The following is a 15,905-nucleotide window of genomic DNA, read 5'->3' as shown; positions in this document are numbered from 1 at the left end:
AAATTTTAGTACAATTTAGTACCATTGTTCTCTTTTGGCACATTTTTCCAAAACTACCTTCATATCTCAACACTACACACCAATTCTGACCGCAAAAGAAATATAGCTCCATACTCAATTTAGTACCATTTATTATCTTTTACACTCTTGTAGTACTTATTTCCAAAAATAATTCGAAATTTCACGATTCGAGCTTCCAAATTTCATCGAAATTTTACTAAATTAACTACACATTAATATACATTTTCATAAGTACCTGCCTTAACCATCCAATAGAAATAATATTTCCCAATTTCAGAATTCCAGCCCGATCGTTTCACCCGAATCTAAATTATAACAAATTTAGTACAATTTAGTATACATAAGTACGAATAACGAAAACTTCATTCATAACCCAATACTACACTCCAACAGTAATCCTAACTCCAAATTTCAGTATGGCTTCCCCTAAATCCAAATCGTACCAAATTTAGTACCATTTAGTACAGTAACTGTAATTTTAATTCCAAATTTCAGGATTCCAGCTCTGTCGAATCACTTAAATCCAAATTGTATCAACTTTAGTACACATAGGTACAATTTTCCATTACTACCTAAATTATACAATCCAATAGAAATCGTATTTCCTAATTTCAGAATTCCGGACCTATGGGTTTAATCCAAATTGTACCAAATTTAGTACCATTTAGTACACATAAGTACGAATTTCCAAAATTATTTACATACCTTAATTTCACACTCCGACCAGCCTCGTAGCCAGAGAGCTCGGCCAACAGTGATCATAACTCCATATTTCAGGGTTCCAGCTCTATTGGTGTATCCAAAATTCAAATTGTACCAAATTATGTACACATAAGTACGAATTTCCTAAACTACGAATCGGCCTCATTGGTAATCCATGTACATAAAATCGGACGAAACTATATATAGGAGCTATATCTAAATCTGAACCAATTTCAACAAAACTACGCATACATCAATCTGGACCTAAGTCAGTACTCCGTGCAAAATTATGTCTCAATCGGACCAATATTGGCAGCATGGTATACCATTTGCCTAAAATCTGAACCGATTTTCGCCAATTTCAATAGGTTTCGTCCTTGGGCCAAATAAGTGACAAATGCCGAATTTCATCCAAATCGGATCATAAATGCGACCTGTACTTGGTTCACAAAAATACATGGACAGACAGACGGACACATGCTATGAAATTCTAAAAAAAATTAGTACTTTTTGGATAGTTATAGTTCGAATTTCCAGGTACAGGTATACTACACTCTATTAATGACCATCAATCCAAATTTCAGAGTTCTAGCTCTACCGGTTCGCCAAATACAAATGTTACCATATTTAGTACTTTTCGTGCCGTTCTAGTATGAATTTTCAACCCAGCCTTATCTGACAGCTTCGGACTAAGAGTGATCCTCACCTTAAATTTCAAGATTCTAGCTTCAGACGTTTCGCCTGGGCGTTGAAGAAATGCATACAATGGCTCCGAATCGAGATACTGAACAATATCTTCATGTATAATGGAGTCGGCAGCATATCTCCGAACTTGGACCTAATTCTTTCATTCCCAATACATTCCCTCTCTGCTTTATCCTCTAACGAAAAACAGACTCCGCTGATTATTAAAGATGTAGGTCCATATTTTAGGAACACTGTCAGGTAGTTTTGGTCCGCGGCATATTAAGTCCTAAAAGTTAATATGGCAATATCAAACTTGCAGGTGATTGGTAAGTAGTAAACTCATATTTTATTGCTATATTCTGCAAGGATATTTTTATTCCTAATATTCTCTTTGAAAAATTTCCCGCCAATTACCCGACTTGGTTATAAACACGCAATCCTTGCAATAAAACTCATCCATGCAATTATGAATGAAGTCCTTAGCTGGTGCTTACGTGAAAATAAATACCGGCAAATGGTTCGTAGTATTTAAACTGCAGTTGTTTTTTCACACTTATTTTATCGCACTCCCTTAGCCTCTCACCAACTTCTAACATTACAGCAATCATGCGCTGTTTGTGAAAATAAAAAAACAACATTTGGCGCGCTTTTTCAAAAAAATAAGAACTTCAACTAACACCAAACACACACAAACACAATATCCTCTATTGTGGGGGTGTTCTGCACTGCAACATTGGCCTGCCTAAACACCGCCATGGCATAAAATAATTATTTGAATACTTGTGTTCATTGCTTCTTCAGTTTCATGTTTGTGTTACCTCTATTTGGCCAAAAAATAATATTGGTTGTATCATTTTGGCCACAAGACAAAACTACTTAACAGTCATCGTTGTCAGCTTGTCGTGGTTAGATGTGTCGTTGCGCCAAAAAGAAAAACTTCTAAAACGGAAAATAATAAACGACGGGTTTTGAAAAAAATAATGGAATTTTGAGAAGTTTTGAAACAAGGATAACTATTTTTTAATGTTTCAGTGATTTTAAAAACTAAAATAAAATTACCAAATTCAAATATTGTCGGAAAAAATATGAATCCTCTACTGGCTATTTTAATAAGTTTGCAATTTTTTAACCTGATTTTAGCAACAATATCGGAATTAAATAACTGTAAGTTTATATATGTATGTGTGTGTGTTTTAAAATAATTTCAAGTTCAAAATTAGGCTTGGATTTATTAAACAATATTTTTTCAAGGACCAAACTAGGCGTAGATTTATTAAAGAATAGTTTTTCAGGGGCTATCAAAGGCGTGGATTTATTAAAGAATATTTTTTCAGGGGCTTTCAAAGGCGTGGATTTTTTAAAGAATGTTGATTCAGGGACTATCAAAGGCGTGGATTTTTTAAAGAATATTTTTCAGGGACTATCAAAGGCGTGGATTTATTAAAGAATATTTTTTCAGGGGCTATCAAAGGCGTGGATTTTTTAAAGAATGTTGATTCAGGGACTATCAAAGGCGTGGATTTTTTAAAGAATATTTGTTCAGGGACTATCAAAGGCGTGGATTTTTTAAAGAATATTTTTTCAGGGGCTATCAAAGGCGTGGATTTTTTAAAGAATGTTGATTCAGGGACTATCAAAGGCGTGGATTTTTTAAAGAATATTTGTTCAGGGACTATCAAAGGCGTGGATTTTTTAAAGAATATTTGTTCAGGGACTATCAAAGGCGTGGATTTTTTAAAGAATGTTGATTCAGGGACTATCAAAGGCGTGAATTGTTTAAAGAATATTTTTTCCGGGACTATCAAAGGCGTGAATTGTTTAAAGAATATTTTTTTCGGGACTATTAAAGGCGTGGATATATTAAAGATTATTTTTTCAGGGACCATCAAAGGCGTGGATTTTTTAAAGAATTGTTTTTCAGGGGCTATCAAAGGCGTGGATTTATTAAACAATATTTTTTCAGGGGCTATCAAAGGCGTGGATTTTTTAAAGAATATTTTTTCAGGGGCTATCAAAGGCGTGGATTTATTAAATAATATTTTTTCAAGGGCTATCAAAGGCGTGGATTTATTAAATAATATTTTTTCAGGGGCTATCAAAGGCGTGGATTTATTAAATAATATTTTTTCAGGGGCTATCAAAGGCGTGGATTTTTTAAGGAATATTTTTTTCAGGGGCTATCAAAGGCGTGGATTTATTAAATAATATTTTTTCAGGGGCTATCAAAGGCGTGGATTTATTAAATAATATTTTTTCAGGGGCTATCAAAGGCGTGGATTTATTAAAGAATATTTTTTCAGGGACTATCAAAGGCGTGGATTTATTAAATAATATTTTTTCAGGGGCTATCAAAGGCGTGGATTTATTAAATAATATTTTTTCAGGGGCTATCAGGGGCTATCAAAGGCGTGGATTTTTTAAGGAATATTTTTTTCAGGGGCTATCAAAGGCGTGGATTTATTAAATAATATTTTTTCAGGGGCTATCAAAGGCGTGGATTTATTAAATAATATTTTTTCAGGGGCTATCAAAGGCGTGGATTTATTAAAGAATATTTTTTCAGGGGCTATCAAAGGCGTGGATTTATTAAATAATATTTTTTCAAGGAGTACAAAGGCGTGGATTTATTAAATAATATTTTTTCAGGGGCTATCAAAGGCGTGGATTTATTAAAGAATATTTTTTCAGGGTCTATCAAAGGCGTGGATTTATTAAAGAATATTTTTTCAGGGGCTATCAAAGGCGTGGATTTATTAAAGAATATTTTTTCAGGGTCTATCAAAGGCGTGGATTTTTTAAAGAATATTTTTTCAGGGGCTATCAAAGGCGTGGATTTATTAAAGAATATTTTTTCAGGGGCTATCAAAGGCGTGGATTTTTTAAAGAATATTTTTTTCAGGGACCATCAAAGGCGTGGATTTTTTAAAGAATATTTTTTCAGGGACTATCAAAGGCGTGGATTTTTTTAAGAATATTTTTTCAGGGACTATCAAAGGCGCGGTTTTTTTAGAGAGTATTTTTCAGGGACTATCAAAGGCGTGGATTTTTTAAGAATATTTTTCAGGGGCTATCAAAGGCGTGGATTTATTAAAGAATATTTTTCAGGGGCTATCAAAGGCGTGGATTTATTAAAGAATATTTTTCAGGGGCTATCAAAGGCGTGGATTTATTAAAGAATATTTTTCAGGGGCTATCAAAGGCGTGGATTTATTAAAGAATATTTTTCAGGGGCTATCAAAGGCGTGGATTTATTAAAGAATATTTTTCAGGGGCTATCAAAGGCGTGGATTAATAAAAAAATATTTTTCAAAGTTTTGTGTAGGGCACATAAATCATCTTCTTCATCTAAAGCCAAATTCCTCACGCATCACCTGACTGACAAATATCCATTTCCACAACAAAATCACTTATCGTACACCGCAATAAAGTCAAAATTAAACGTCATATTCGCAGTGAAATTGTAGCAAATTATAAAAAAAAACACCAACAACCAAAACAATTTATTATTGTTGTTAAAAAAAAAAATTTGGTTTATAAGCGGAAGTTGTTAAACGGTCTGCAGGAATATGGCAAGGAAAATAAAAAAGAAGTCCAAAAGCCATCACACAGCCGACAGCAGAAAAAAACTCAACTACAAGTGTTTTGAACTTCCGTTTAGGTTACTTATTTTGAACCCCAACATCAGGTAACATTTTTTGTTCTTCGTTTTTTCCTTCTTTGCAGGCTGTAAGAAATCAAATTGACGAAACACTGGTAGACAGAATTAAAGTTTTCTCTCAGTTTGATGGCCCATAGACATGCAGTTTTTTTTTTGCAATCCTGGTGACTTCGAACACCCACCGGAATCGGTGGGTGGTTGCATTGAGCCTGCTGGCAGTGTGTTACAAAAGATATTACAAGGAAATATTTTAGAAAAGAAAATAGTAACATTGTTTTCTGAATCATGACTTACTCAAATGTGAAACAGATTGAAGATGCCCTACTAAGGGTAAGGAGGCCTTGAAAAAATATTTTCTAATAGATCCACGCCTCTGTGAGGCCTTAAAAAAATATTCGTTAATAGATCCACGCCTCTGTGAGGCCTTAAAAAAATATTCGTTAATAGATCCACGCCTCTGTGAAGCCTTGAAAAAATATTCTTTAATAAATCCACGCCTCTGTGAGGCCTTGAAAAAATATTCTTTAATAGATCCACGCCTCTTGGAGGCCTTGAAAATATATTCTTTAATAGATCCACCCCTCTGTGAGGCCTTGAAAAAATATTCTTTAATAAATCCACGCCTTATGGTAGGCCTTGAAAAAATATTCTTTAAAAAATCCACGCCTTATGGTAGGCCTTGAAAAAATATTCTTTAAAAAATCCACGCCTTATGGTAGGCCTTGAAAAAATATTCTTTAAAAAATCCACGCCTTATGGTAGGCCTTGAAAAAATATTCTTTAATAAATCCACGCCTTATGGTAGGCCTTGAAAAAATATTCTTTAATAAATCCACGCCTTATGGTAGGCCTTGAAAAAATATTCTTTAAAAAATCCACGCCTTATGGTAGGCCTTGAAAAAATATTCTTTAAAAAATCCACGCCTTATGGTAGGCCTTGAAAAAATATTCTTTAAAAAATCCACGCCTTATGGTAGGCCTTGAAAAAATATTCTTTAAAAAATCCACGCCTTATGGTAGGCCTTGAAAAAATATTCTTTAATAAATCCACACTTCTAGAGCCTTGAAAAAATATTCTTTAATAAATCCACGCCTCTGAGAGGCCTTGAAAAAATATTCTTTAATAAATCCACGCTTCTGAGAGGCCTTGAAAAAATATTCTTTAATAAATCCAGGCCTCTGAGAGGCCTTGAAAAAATATTCTTTAATAGATCCACGCCTCTGTGAGGCCTTGAAAAATATTCTTTAATAGATCCACGCCTCTGTGAGGCCTTGAAAAATATTATTTAATAGATCCACGCCTCTGTGAGGCCTTGAAGAAATATTCTTTAATAGATCGACGCCTCTGTGAGGCCTTGAAAAAATATTCTTTAATAAATCCATGCCTTTTTTAGGCCTTGAAAACATATTCTTCAATAAATTCACGACTCTGTGAGGCCTTAAAAATATTCTTAAATAAATCCAGGACTATTTAGGCCTCTTGTAGAGTATCGAAACTGCCCGTATTTATAAATATTTTATTTTCATTGGTTTTTGTTTTTATTGGTTCCCATTGTAGTCTTTGGTGTGCAATCAAATGTCTTTTTGTGGCATTTTTCTTGTCACAGTTTACTATTCCCTGTCGCTGCGGAACATTGGCGTAGTTGCACCCACCTAAGGTTAGTGGAGCTTAGCATAAACGCATTTTATTACTTCGGGGAAAATTTAAATATTTATTTTCAATAACTATCCTCCAGGAGAACTTTTGATGTTACCATAACCCTGTCCTTCGTAGCTCCTTGAGGAAGTTACGACAATGAGGTAATAAGGTAGCCAGACAATATAGACATCCGCTATGTTACTTTTTTCAGCCATCCCCCTTGTTTGGTTAAGGAAGCAACTGCAGACAGTTACAGACACTTGTCAGGACTCTAGGAAAGGTGGGTAGGGTTGGCAAATAAATAAAAAATGATTTTATTAGGTGTAAAGGAGGGGAAATACTTTCCATTTCAAAGGAGAGAGAGCCAGAATTTCTAAAGAGGTGTATGATTTGAGGAAATTGTCATGAGACTTCGTTATTAAGGAAGGAGGCGATTTTTAAATAAAGGATATTGAAAAAATATTTTTTTCAAGGGCCAACACAAGGCGTCGATTTATTTAAAGAATATTTTTTCAAGGGCTCACTGAAGGCCTCGATTTATTTAAAGAATATTTTTTCAAGGCCTCACTGAAGGCGTCGATTTTTTTATAGAATATTTTTTCAAGGCCTACCATAATGAAATCCAATTCCATTGCATCCTTCCCTTCTCCACCCACCAATATTTCTATATCCAATAAGGAAATGTCCTTTCATGGTCATACTCAATTTTCTTTCATTTTCTGTTGAGGCCGGAGGACGCCGAATTCATCCATTTATTGTTGTAATTATCATTTCAAGAAAAATTAAAAAACACACACCCACAGCGATATTCAATTAACACAATAACACTGGCAATGACCGAATTTTTTACCATTTACTTTTTAAAAAAACAGATGCCCAATTTTCTAAATAACAGCATCCAACCCCTACCGCCTGTCCACCAACCCTCCTGCCCAGCAAAGGCTAACCCCCATTAAAACGAATTAAATCATAAATTAATTGTCACGATTATCTCCACTTGAAAATATCAACAAAAATTCAACTTGGCCACAAACAAATTGTTACTTTTTGGAAAAACTTCCCCCCTTTTTGGAGAATGAATTAATAAATTAACAGATTAAATTAGGCCAATGCCGCGAAGTCAGGAGTCAATTTTGAAAATGGACCATCAAAAAATTAATGTTCTATATTTTTTGTGTAATTTTTATTGGTCATAATAATCATAAATTTAAAATTGTTGTTGTGGGTCAAATCATAATTTGCAGGATAAGTTTAAAGAAGAATTTGTGATGAGTTTTCAAAAATTTTTTAAGGCAAACTTAATCCAACATCAATTAGGATTGACTAAATCTATAATTTGTAAGTAAATAAAGTCTTTATTCGAGATAAGTTACATAATCGTAGTGGCAACTGAAAGAAAGCCAGAGAGAAATTTTTGCGCCCATTATGCGTCGTGTCCTTTGTTAGTTATCGGATAAAGGTACGTTGATAATTTGTATTTATATCGAAGCTATTGTGAAATTGTAACTAAATTAAGACGTATCAGGATTCGACTTTTGACATCACACTAGGGACGTCCGACATCACTTTTTTAGATCAGATTTATTTCTTTAACCTTCTCAGTGTTTTTGTCGAATATATTCGACATTTAAAATTACTCTCCTCCTCTGAAAATTTTCGGTTGTCCTATGTACCATTACAATTGATGTCTTTGTTTTTGCTGAAAGATAGACAAAACTGTCCGAGGGTTAAAATAAGAATTGCTTTTTTTCTAAACTCTGTGCCTTCATACGATTTTAAGTACAAAATTTTAGATTTTTATTCCGACAAAAAAATTTTTGACACTGAAAGGGTTAATATTTGAATGGAAGTGTATCAGATTATGATATAAAACCCTTGTTGAATTTCATGATTTGTTAGTACAGAAAATATAACTTTTTTCACAACGGAGTCACCAAGCGAAGGCCATTGTTTCGGTCTGAAATCTTGAAATTAGGAAATAAGGTTTCTATTGGATGTGTATTAATGTGTACTAAAACGTACTAAATTTGGTAAAATGGGTGAACATATAGAGTGGTTCACCCGAGTTTATACCCAATTTTTATACTCAAAAGGTACATTTGGTACTCATATAGAACTCTATGTGCCAAATTACAGCCAATTTGATTGTAAAATGTGTCTAATAGACAAAAATTACCTAAAATCGGGAGGTAAGGTTATATGGGAGCTATATCAAAACATGAACCCGGAGACCCCATTTCCCATACCAGTATACGTGTTGCCAAATTTTGGCCGCCTATGCCAAGTAGTTCGCCAGTTAATGAGTTTATACCCAATTTACCTATGTGTTTAAAGTATTGTAAAACTATCCATTTTAAATATACCGTGATAAGAACTCAAGCAGGGATACCACAACACGATCACATAGATCACATTTTTCAATTATTCATGAAGAACCAGTAAGGAAAGTAGTAAAGTCGGACGGGGCCGACTATATGATACCCTTCACCACTTTGGGTACATCCAACAGATGGAATCCTAACAGACGTCGCATTTTTGAAGGACCATTAACATGAAATTAAACATGTCATTCTGAAACCTATACTAAATTTTGGTCAGATATAGAATTTAAAGCAAAATATCGAAATCTAAACCGATTTCATCGAAACTTGTCACATGTTAGGTTCCACTTATTTCAGTATGTTTTTTGCATTCGGCCACATTTTGAGTTCTTCATTAGCTTATAAATCCAAATTTCGTGCAAATCGAAGGATATATTGGGGCTTTGGTGCACCATGTACATAAAATCGATTTTCGATTTTCACGAAACTCAACACACATCGTTCTAGACTTAATTTAGTACAATATGCCAAATTTCGTGCCACCATTTACCTAAAATCGAGCAAAAATATATAGGGGAATAATATCTAAATCTGAACCGATTTTCACAAAACTTAGCACACATAATTCTAGACTTAATTAAGTACGCTTTGCCAAATTTCGTGCAAATCGAAAGATATATAGGGACTTTGGGCACCATATACCTGAAATTGGGCGACAATATGTAGGGTAACAATATCTAAATCTGAACCGATTTTCACGAAACTTAGCAAGCAACATTCTAGACTTAATTCAATACGATATGCCAAATTTCGTGCCAATCGAAAGATACATTGGGACTTTGGTGCACCATTTCTATTAAATCGGACGAAAATATATATGAGAGCTATATCTAAATCTGAACCGATTTTCACAAAATTTAACACACATCGTTTTAGACTTAGACTTAATTAGGTACGCTTTGCCAAATTTCGTGCAAATCGAAAGATATATAGGGACTTTGGGGCACCATTTACCTTAAATCGCGCGAAAATATGTAGGGGAACAATATCTAAATCTGAACCGATTTTAACAAATTTTAACACACATCGTTTTAGACTTAATTTAGTACAATATATAGGGACTTTGGGACACCATTTACCTTAAATCGGGCGAAAATATATAGGGGAGAGATATCTAAATCTGAACCGATTTTCACAAAATTTAACACACATCGTTCAGGACTTAATTAAGTACGTTATGTCAAATTTCATGTAAATCGAAGTATGTATATAAATACAACCTGTACTTCATTTACAATTTAACATGGACAGTCAAACAGACAGACAGACGGACGTGCATAAATCGACTCAGAAAATGATTCTATGCATATTTTTAAAAGGAACCATGTGTCTATCTCGTTTCCGTTTGCCTGTTACAAACATATGCACAAAGACCTAAAACCACAATGTGGTGAAGGGTATAAAAAGTGCCGAAACTGCTGCTCCTAATTTAGCAATACCAGTTTCAGAGTTTAAAAGATCCGCTACAGAAAACTGTCAATATAGGTCCATATTCATATCCTTTTACCATATATTGGTACCGGCCAGTTTTTGATATTTGTACTAATTTTTTATAAGTTCCATGAGGACAAAACACCTCCTAGTTTAATATTGTTTCAATTTTTGAAATGGACAATATCTTATTTAAGATATTTTTAAGATCCTTGCAGAAAAATTATTGGAAGTTTACATTGGGTGACAAATTTTCTGGCACAAAAATTAGAAATATCGGTCGATATATAGGTATAATAATATAGATATTGTAATGATCCTAGCACATTTTCTATCCAAAGTGATATTACTTTAGCATTACGAAGAGGCAGTAATTTGGCATTCCGGGACCTTGTTGGGTAAACTACTTGTCCGCAGGATATTTTCAAGTCAATGTATTGGGTATCAAATTAGACATTCCACAACATTTATAGAGAAAACCAGTAAGGAAAGTAGTAAAGTCGGACGGTGCTGACTATATGATACCCTTCACCACTTTGGGGATATTCTACATATGTATCCTAACAGACGTCGCATTTTCTAAGGCGATTATTTGGTGTACAGTCGACATGAATAGGTCGAAATTATATATGGAAGCAAATCTGAACCGATTTCAAGGAAACTTGCTAGATATTAATTTTTATTAATTTCTGTACGTGTATGGGTCTGTATGGGCCTTTAGTGTATCATTTACTTAAAATCGGACTAAAATATATATATATAGAAGGTATATGTAAATTTGAACCAATTTCAAGTAAACTTGACACACGAATGGTTATAGTAAGAGTACATTGTACAAAATTGTGTGCCGATCGGCGAATCTTTGGGCCTTTAGTGCACAATTTAAATTAAATCAGTCGAAAATATATATTGAAGCTATATCTAAATCTGAACCGATTCTCACGAAACTTAGCACGCATCATTCTGGACCTAATTCAGTGCCCTATGCCAAATTTCGTGTAACTCTAAAGATATATAGGCACTTTGAAGGCCCATTTACCTTAGATCGGACGAAAATATATATGGGAGCTATATATAAATCTGACCCGATTTTCTCGAAACTTAGCACACATCATTCTGGACCTAATACAGTACTCTGTGCCAAATTTCGTGCAACATTTACCTTAAATCGGACGAAACTATATATGGGAGCTATATCTAAGTCTGAACCGATTTTCTCGAACATTGACACACATCATTCTGGACCTAATTCAGTTCTCTATGCCAAATTTCGTGCAAATCGAAAGATATATAGGGACTTTGGTACACCAATTACATTAAATCGGACGAAAATATGTTTTTCCCATTTTCAATAGGGTTCGTCCTTGGGCCAAGTAAGTGACATGTGCCAAATTTCATCCAAATCGGATCATAAATGCGACCTGTACTTTGTTAACAAAAATACATGGACGGACGGACAGACGGACATGCATAAATCGACTCAGAAAGTGATTCTATGCATATTCTCAAAAGGAACCATGGGTCTTTCTTGATTGTTTTTGCCTGTTACAAACATATGCACAAAGACATAATACCATGTACCACACTGTGGTGAAGGGTATAAAAATTACCACGTTAACGTATTTTCATGAAGACTTCCCAATTGTTTTGACACCTTTCACCTATTACCCTGCCATGGCAACATAACAAAACTCTTCCCAAAGTGTCTAGACCAAAGACATAATAGTCTAAAATTGGTGTAACAGCACCAAGAATGCAATTTTTGGTTTTATGTGAATTATTTTTCATTGCATACTTTTCGGCTGAGGTGTTTTTTGGAAAAACAATAGCATATTTCCTATTGCATAAATATCACAAATTTTAGGAATCCTCCACCCATGAAACTGCATCATAATATATGGCATAACATAAATGCCATACACATTCGATGTTTATTTCCTGCTTAACGGCTGTTGGTAGGTAATTTGCGAACATGTTGCTCTTTCTAATAAAAACTAAATAAGTTGTGTGGAAAATATTTTATAATTTGTTTATTGCATGATAGCTAAACTCCTCTCAGACCATTGGACGATGAAGACACATTGTCGGTATTTTTGTGTGTCTGGAGTTTTTATGGAATCCTAGGAAAGAATTTTCTATGGAATTTCATGCTGAGAGTTTGGCTAAACAATGGTAGTAGTTAGTTATGTGGTGATACAACACTCATTAATATTGTACAATAACCTCAAACTGCTAGTTAAAAAGAAGAAGGAGCAGGACAATATGTATCGGAAATAATCCATAATCGAGGATGGGAATACTCAAATGGATTGGATTTTTTTTAAAAAAATGATTTTCAGAGCCTATCCAAGGCGTGGATTTTTTTAAGAATTTTTTTTTTCACGGCCTGACAGAGGCGTGAATTTATTAAAGAATAATTTTCAAGGCCTCTCAGAGGCGTGGATTTATTAAAGAATATTTTTCTCTATTTTCCAGCTGATCCCAAATTTAGTGGACCCATTCACAATGTCACAGTTCCTGTTGGTCGAGATGCCATACTTACCTGCGTGGTCCATGATTTGGTTTCATTTAAGGTAAGTTCTGGAAAATTTGAAGGCCCATCGGATTAAAATCCTCTGTATCGAACTTATATTAATAATTAAACCCCCTCTCCCCTTTCCAGATGGCTTGGCTGCGTGTCGATACCCAAACCATACTCAGCATACAAAATCATGTGATCACAAAAAATCATCGCATCAGCATAAGTCACACCGAACATCGCATCTGGCAACTGAGGATACGTGATGTTCAAGAGTCTGATCGCGGATGGTATATGTGTCAAATTAATACCGACCCCATGAAAAGTCAGGTGGGCTATTTGGATGTTGTAGTACCACCGGATATCATAGATTATCAAACAAGCAATGATATGGTTGTGGAAGTTGGTACAAATATTAGCCTAACCTGCACCGCCACGGGACTACCAATGCCCACCATAACATGGCGTCGGGAAAAAGATCTTCCTCTCTATGTGGAGAATGGACGTTATGTCTATAGTATGGAAGGGCAAAATTTAACACTGCCCCACGTCAGCCGGGATACAATGGGGGCATATTTGTGTATAGCCTCGAATGGGGTACCGCCGACGGTGAGCAAGCGGATATCGGTGATTGTTAATTGTGAGTTAAGAACTTCCCATAATTGTTTCTATTTTCCAAAATAAAAATTCTGATGTGCTTTCCAGTCCCTCCCACCATATTCACCCGCTATGACACCATTTATGTTGGCTTTGGCCAAAAGGTCACATTGGAATGCATTTCAGAATCTCATCCTACCTCAGTAAATTATTGGCTGAAAGACAAGGAATTTATACAGGGTGGCACGTATGAAACGGTCTCAGCTAATGGCATCTATAAAATTGTAATGCGTCTGGTGGTACGACCCATGAAGGCCAAAGATTTTGGAGAATACCATTGCGTTGCCAAAAATATGTTGGGTGAAATGGAACAGATCATAACACTGCATCGTAAGTTCGTTGATGAAAGTAAAGAAAATTTTTTTGAAAACTACATTATTTTTCCGATTTTCTTCTAGACAAAGCCAAAAAGAACCTCCAGCATGCTTTTCAAACCAATAGCAAGGACAATCAATATATTATTATAGAAGGTAAGGAATTTCAATCCTAGATTTTCTGAAAAAAAAATAATTTATTTTTCTCCCATATTTTTCAGAGTACATATCCGGTCATAAACGAATATACGAACCTAATATATGCTTCCTAATTATTATAATTTGTATTTATTGGTTATTGTTAATTGCAATAAAATTGTGAATAAATTTAAAACAAGTAAAAACGTCATAAAGTTCGGCCGATTCGTAAAAATACCTAAAATCGATCCGAACTTGTATATATGGGCCATGCCATGGTAAATTGCTGCTCGGAGCAAAAGAAAATATCAAACTACAGACACTCTGGTTGAAAAATAATGGTAGAACCTTGTGACGACATGTTTACCACTTTGAAGCTGGGATATGTTCAGCGGGGCCGTCACAAGAATTTATTTTTGTTGTAAGATTTTTAAAAGAGAGGAAAGTGCAGTTTTTATTTTTATAAGAAGATGTTATTTTATATTAGAAAGCGATAAAAAAAACTACACTTAACATTTAATCACATAATATGGATCTGAGGAAAGGGGACAAGGATTTTATAATTATGACCGGCGTCTTAGGATCACTGGCTGCAGCAAGGCACAGTAGCAGTTCGGTGAGCGGTGACGATACCCGGAGATTGGGGGCAACTTGGTACAGGCCAGCACGATGAGCAGGACGGCATCCGGAGATTACGATAAATGCAGCCCGATGCTTCGTCTTAAAGCCATGGGCTCGTTTTTCAGCCCCCCTCTATGAGACAGCAGTTTCGTTCACTGGTACCCAAGACAAAGTTTCTCAACTCCACTCCACTAGACTGTAAACTGCACTAACTACTTCCATAGGCAAGAGCGAAGAGAGTTTTGCAACCCCGCTGAACTAAACAATCATCTACAGATGACTGACTCCATTACCATTTCATTTAAAAATTGTACAGTAAGTATTCTTAATGGCTACAGTAAAAAATTATTTCATATCTAGCGCCGCATTTGAAATGCCAGAGATTGTTTAAACAAGCTAGTACTTATATAGATACTGTTAAAACTTCACATGCCTTAAAAATTAAAAAAACAGGCCAAACTTAAATTAACTTACAACTACATTAAATCTATACTTACACTTAAATGATGATAGTACAGCAGACGGTCATCTTCATCACAAAGGATTCCTCCATCTCGCAGCTTCAGCCAAGCTACAGATGGTAGGTGTTTCCTTCTAAGCATGGAGTGGAGTTCCTCCTTGCACTTTAGGAGCCATTTTCCACAAGCGGGCTCCTTTTCCGGAAGTTGAGATCATATTTCATCATGCATACATCGATTCGGTTGAAGTCGATTGCATTGTAGATGTTCCTATTGGTTGGACGTCTATAAATTCCATTGTTATCCATTGTTGGCCTCATTCCTACGCATGGTGCAAATACATTTCTCTCCCACATTCTAATTCTTTCTATCAGGTCTGACGATATGTCTGCCCATGTAGCAAAGGAGTAGGTGATGATTGGACGAATCACTTGCTTGTATATTAGCAACTTTACCTCCGAAGAAATCCCTCCTCGCATTCGGAATAGTATCTGATAGGCAAAGTTAATATTTTTGGCCTTTGAAGGCACATAATCCACATGGCGACAGAAGTCGAATCTCTCGTGCAGGATGATTCCAAGTCTGACACTCCGGTGAATTCATTTCCAAGCTTTATAGTTGGAATGTACTTTCGGAAGCAGTGCACCTGGGTTTGCCCTTGAAAACCACGGGTATACATT

At 35.1% G+C, this 15,905-nt stretch overlaps 1 protein-coding gene across 1 annotated transcript; it reads left to right on the top strand.

The window, feature by feature from the left end:
• Positions 1-1,708: 1,708 nt before the first annotated feature.
• On the top strand, positions 1,709-14,164 carry LOC133322083 (neurotrimin-like; the record flags this gene model as incomplete). The annotated part of the gene is made up of 5 exons (XM_061531150.1): positions 1,709-1,736; positions 12,995-13,092; positions 13,182-13,677; positions 13,743-14,024; positions 14,093-14,164. Coding segments are annotated over exons 1-5 (976 nt in total), but the record flags the coding sequence as incomplete, so codon positions are not given.
• Between the last annotated feature and the right edge of the window lie 1,741 nt (positions 14,165-15,905).

Source organism: Musca vetustissima, unplaced genomic scaffold, assembly GCF_032173495.1.
Source record: "Musca vetustissima isolate MV318-11 ecotype Yass unplaced genomic scaffold, APGP_CSIRO_Mvet_v1 utg331964, whole genome shotgun sequence".
NCBI classification, from domain to species: Eukaryota; Metazoa; Arthropoda; class Insecta; order Diptera; family Muscidae; genus Musca; species Musca vetustissima.
This window is presented reverse-complemented; position numbering and strand designations above follow the sequence as displayed.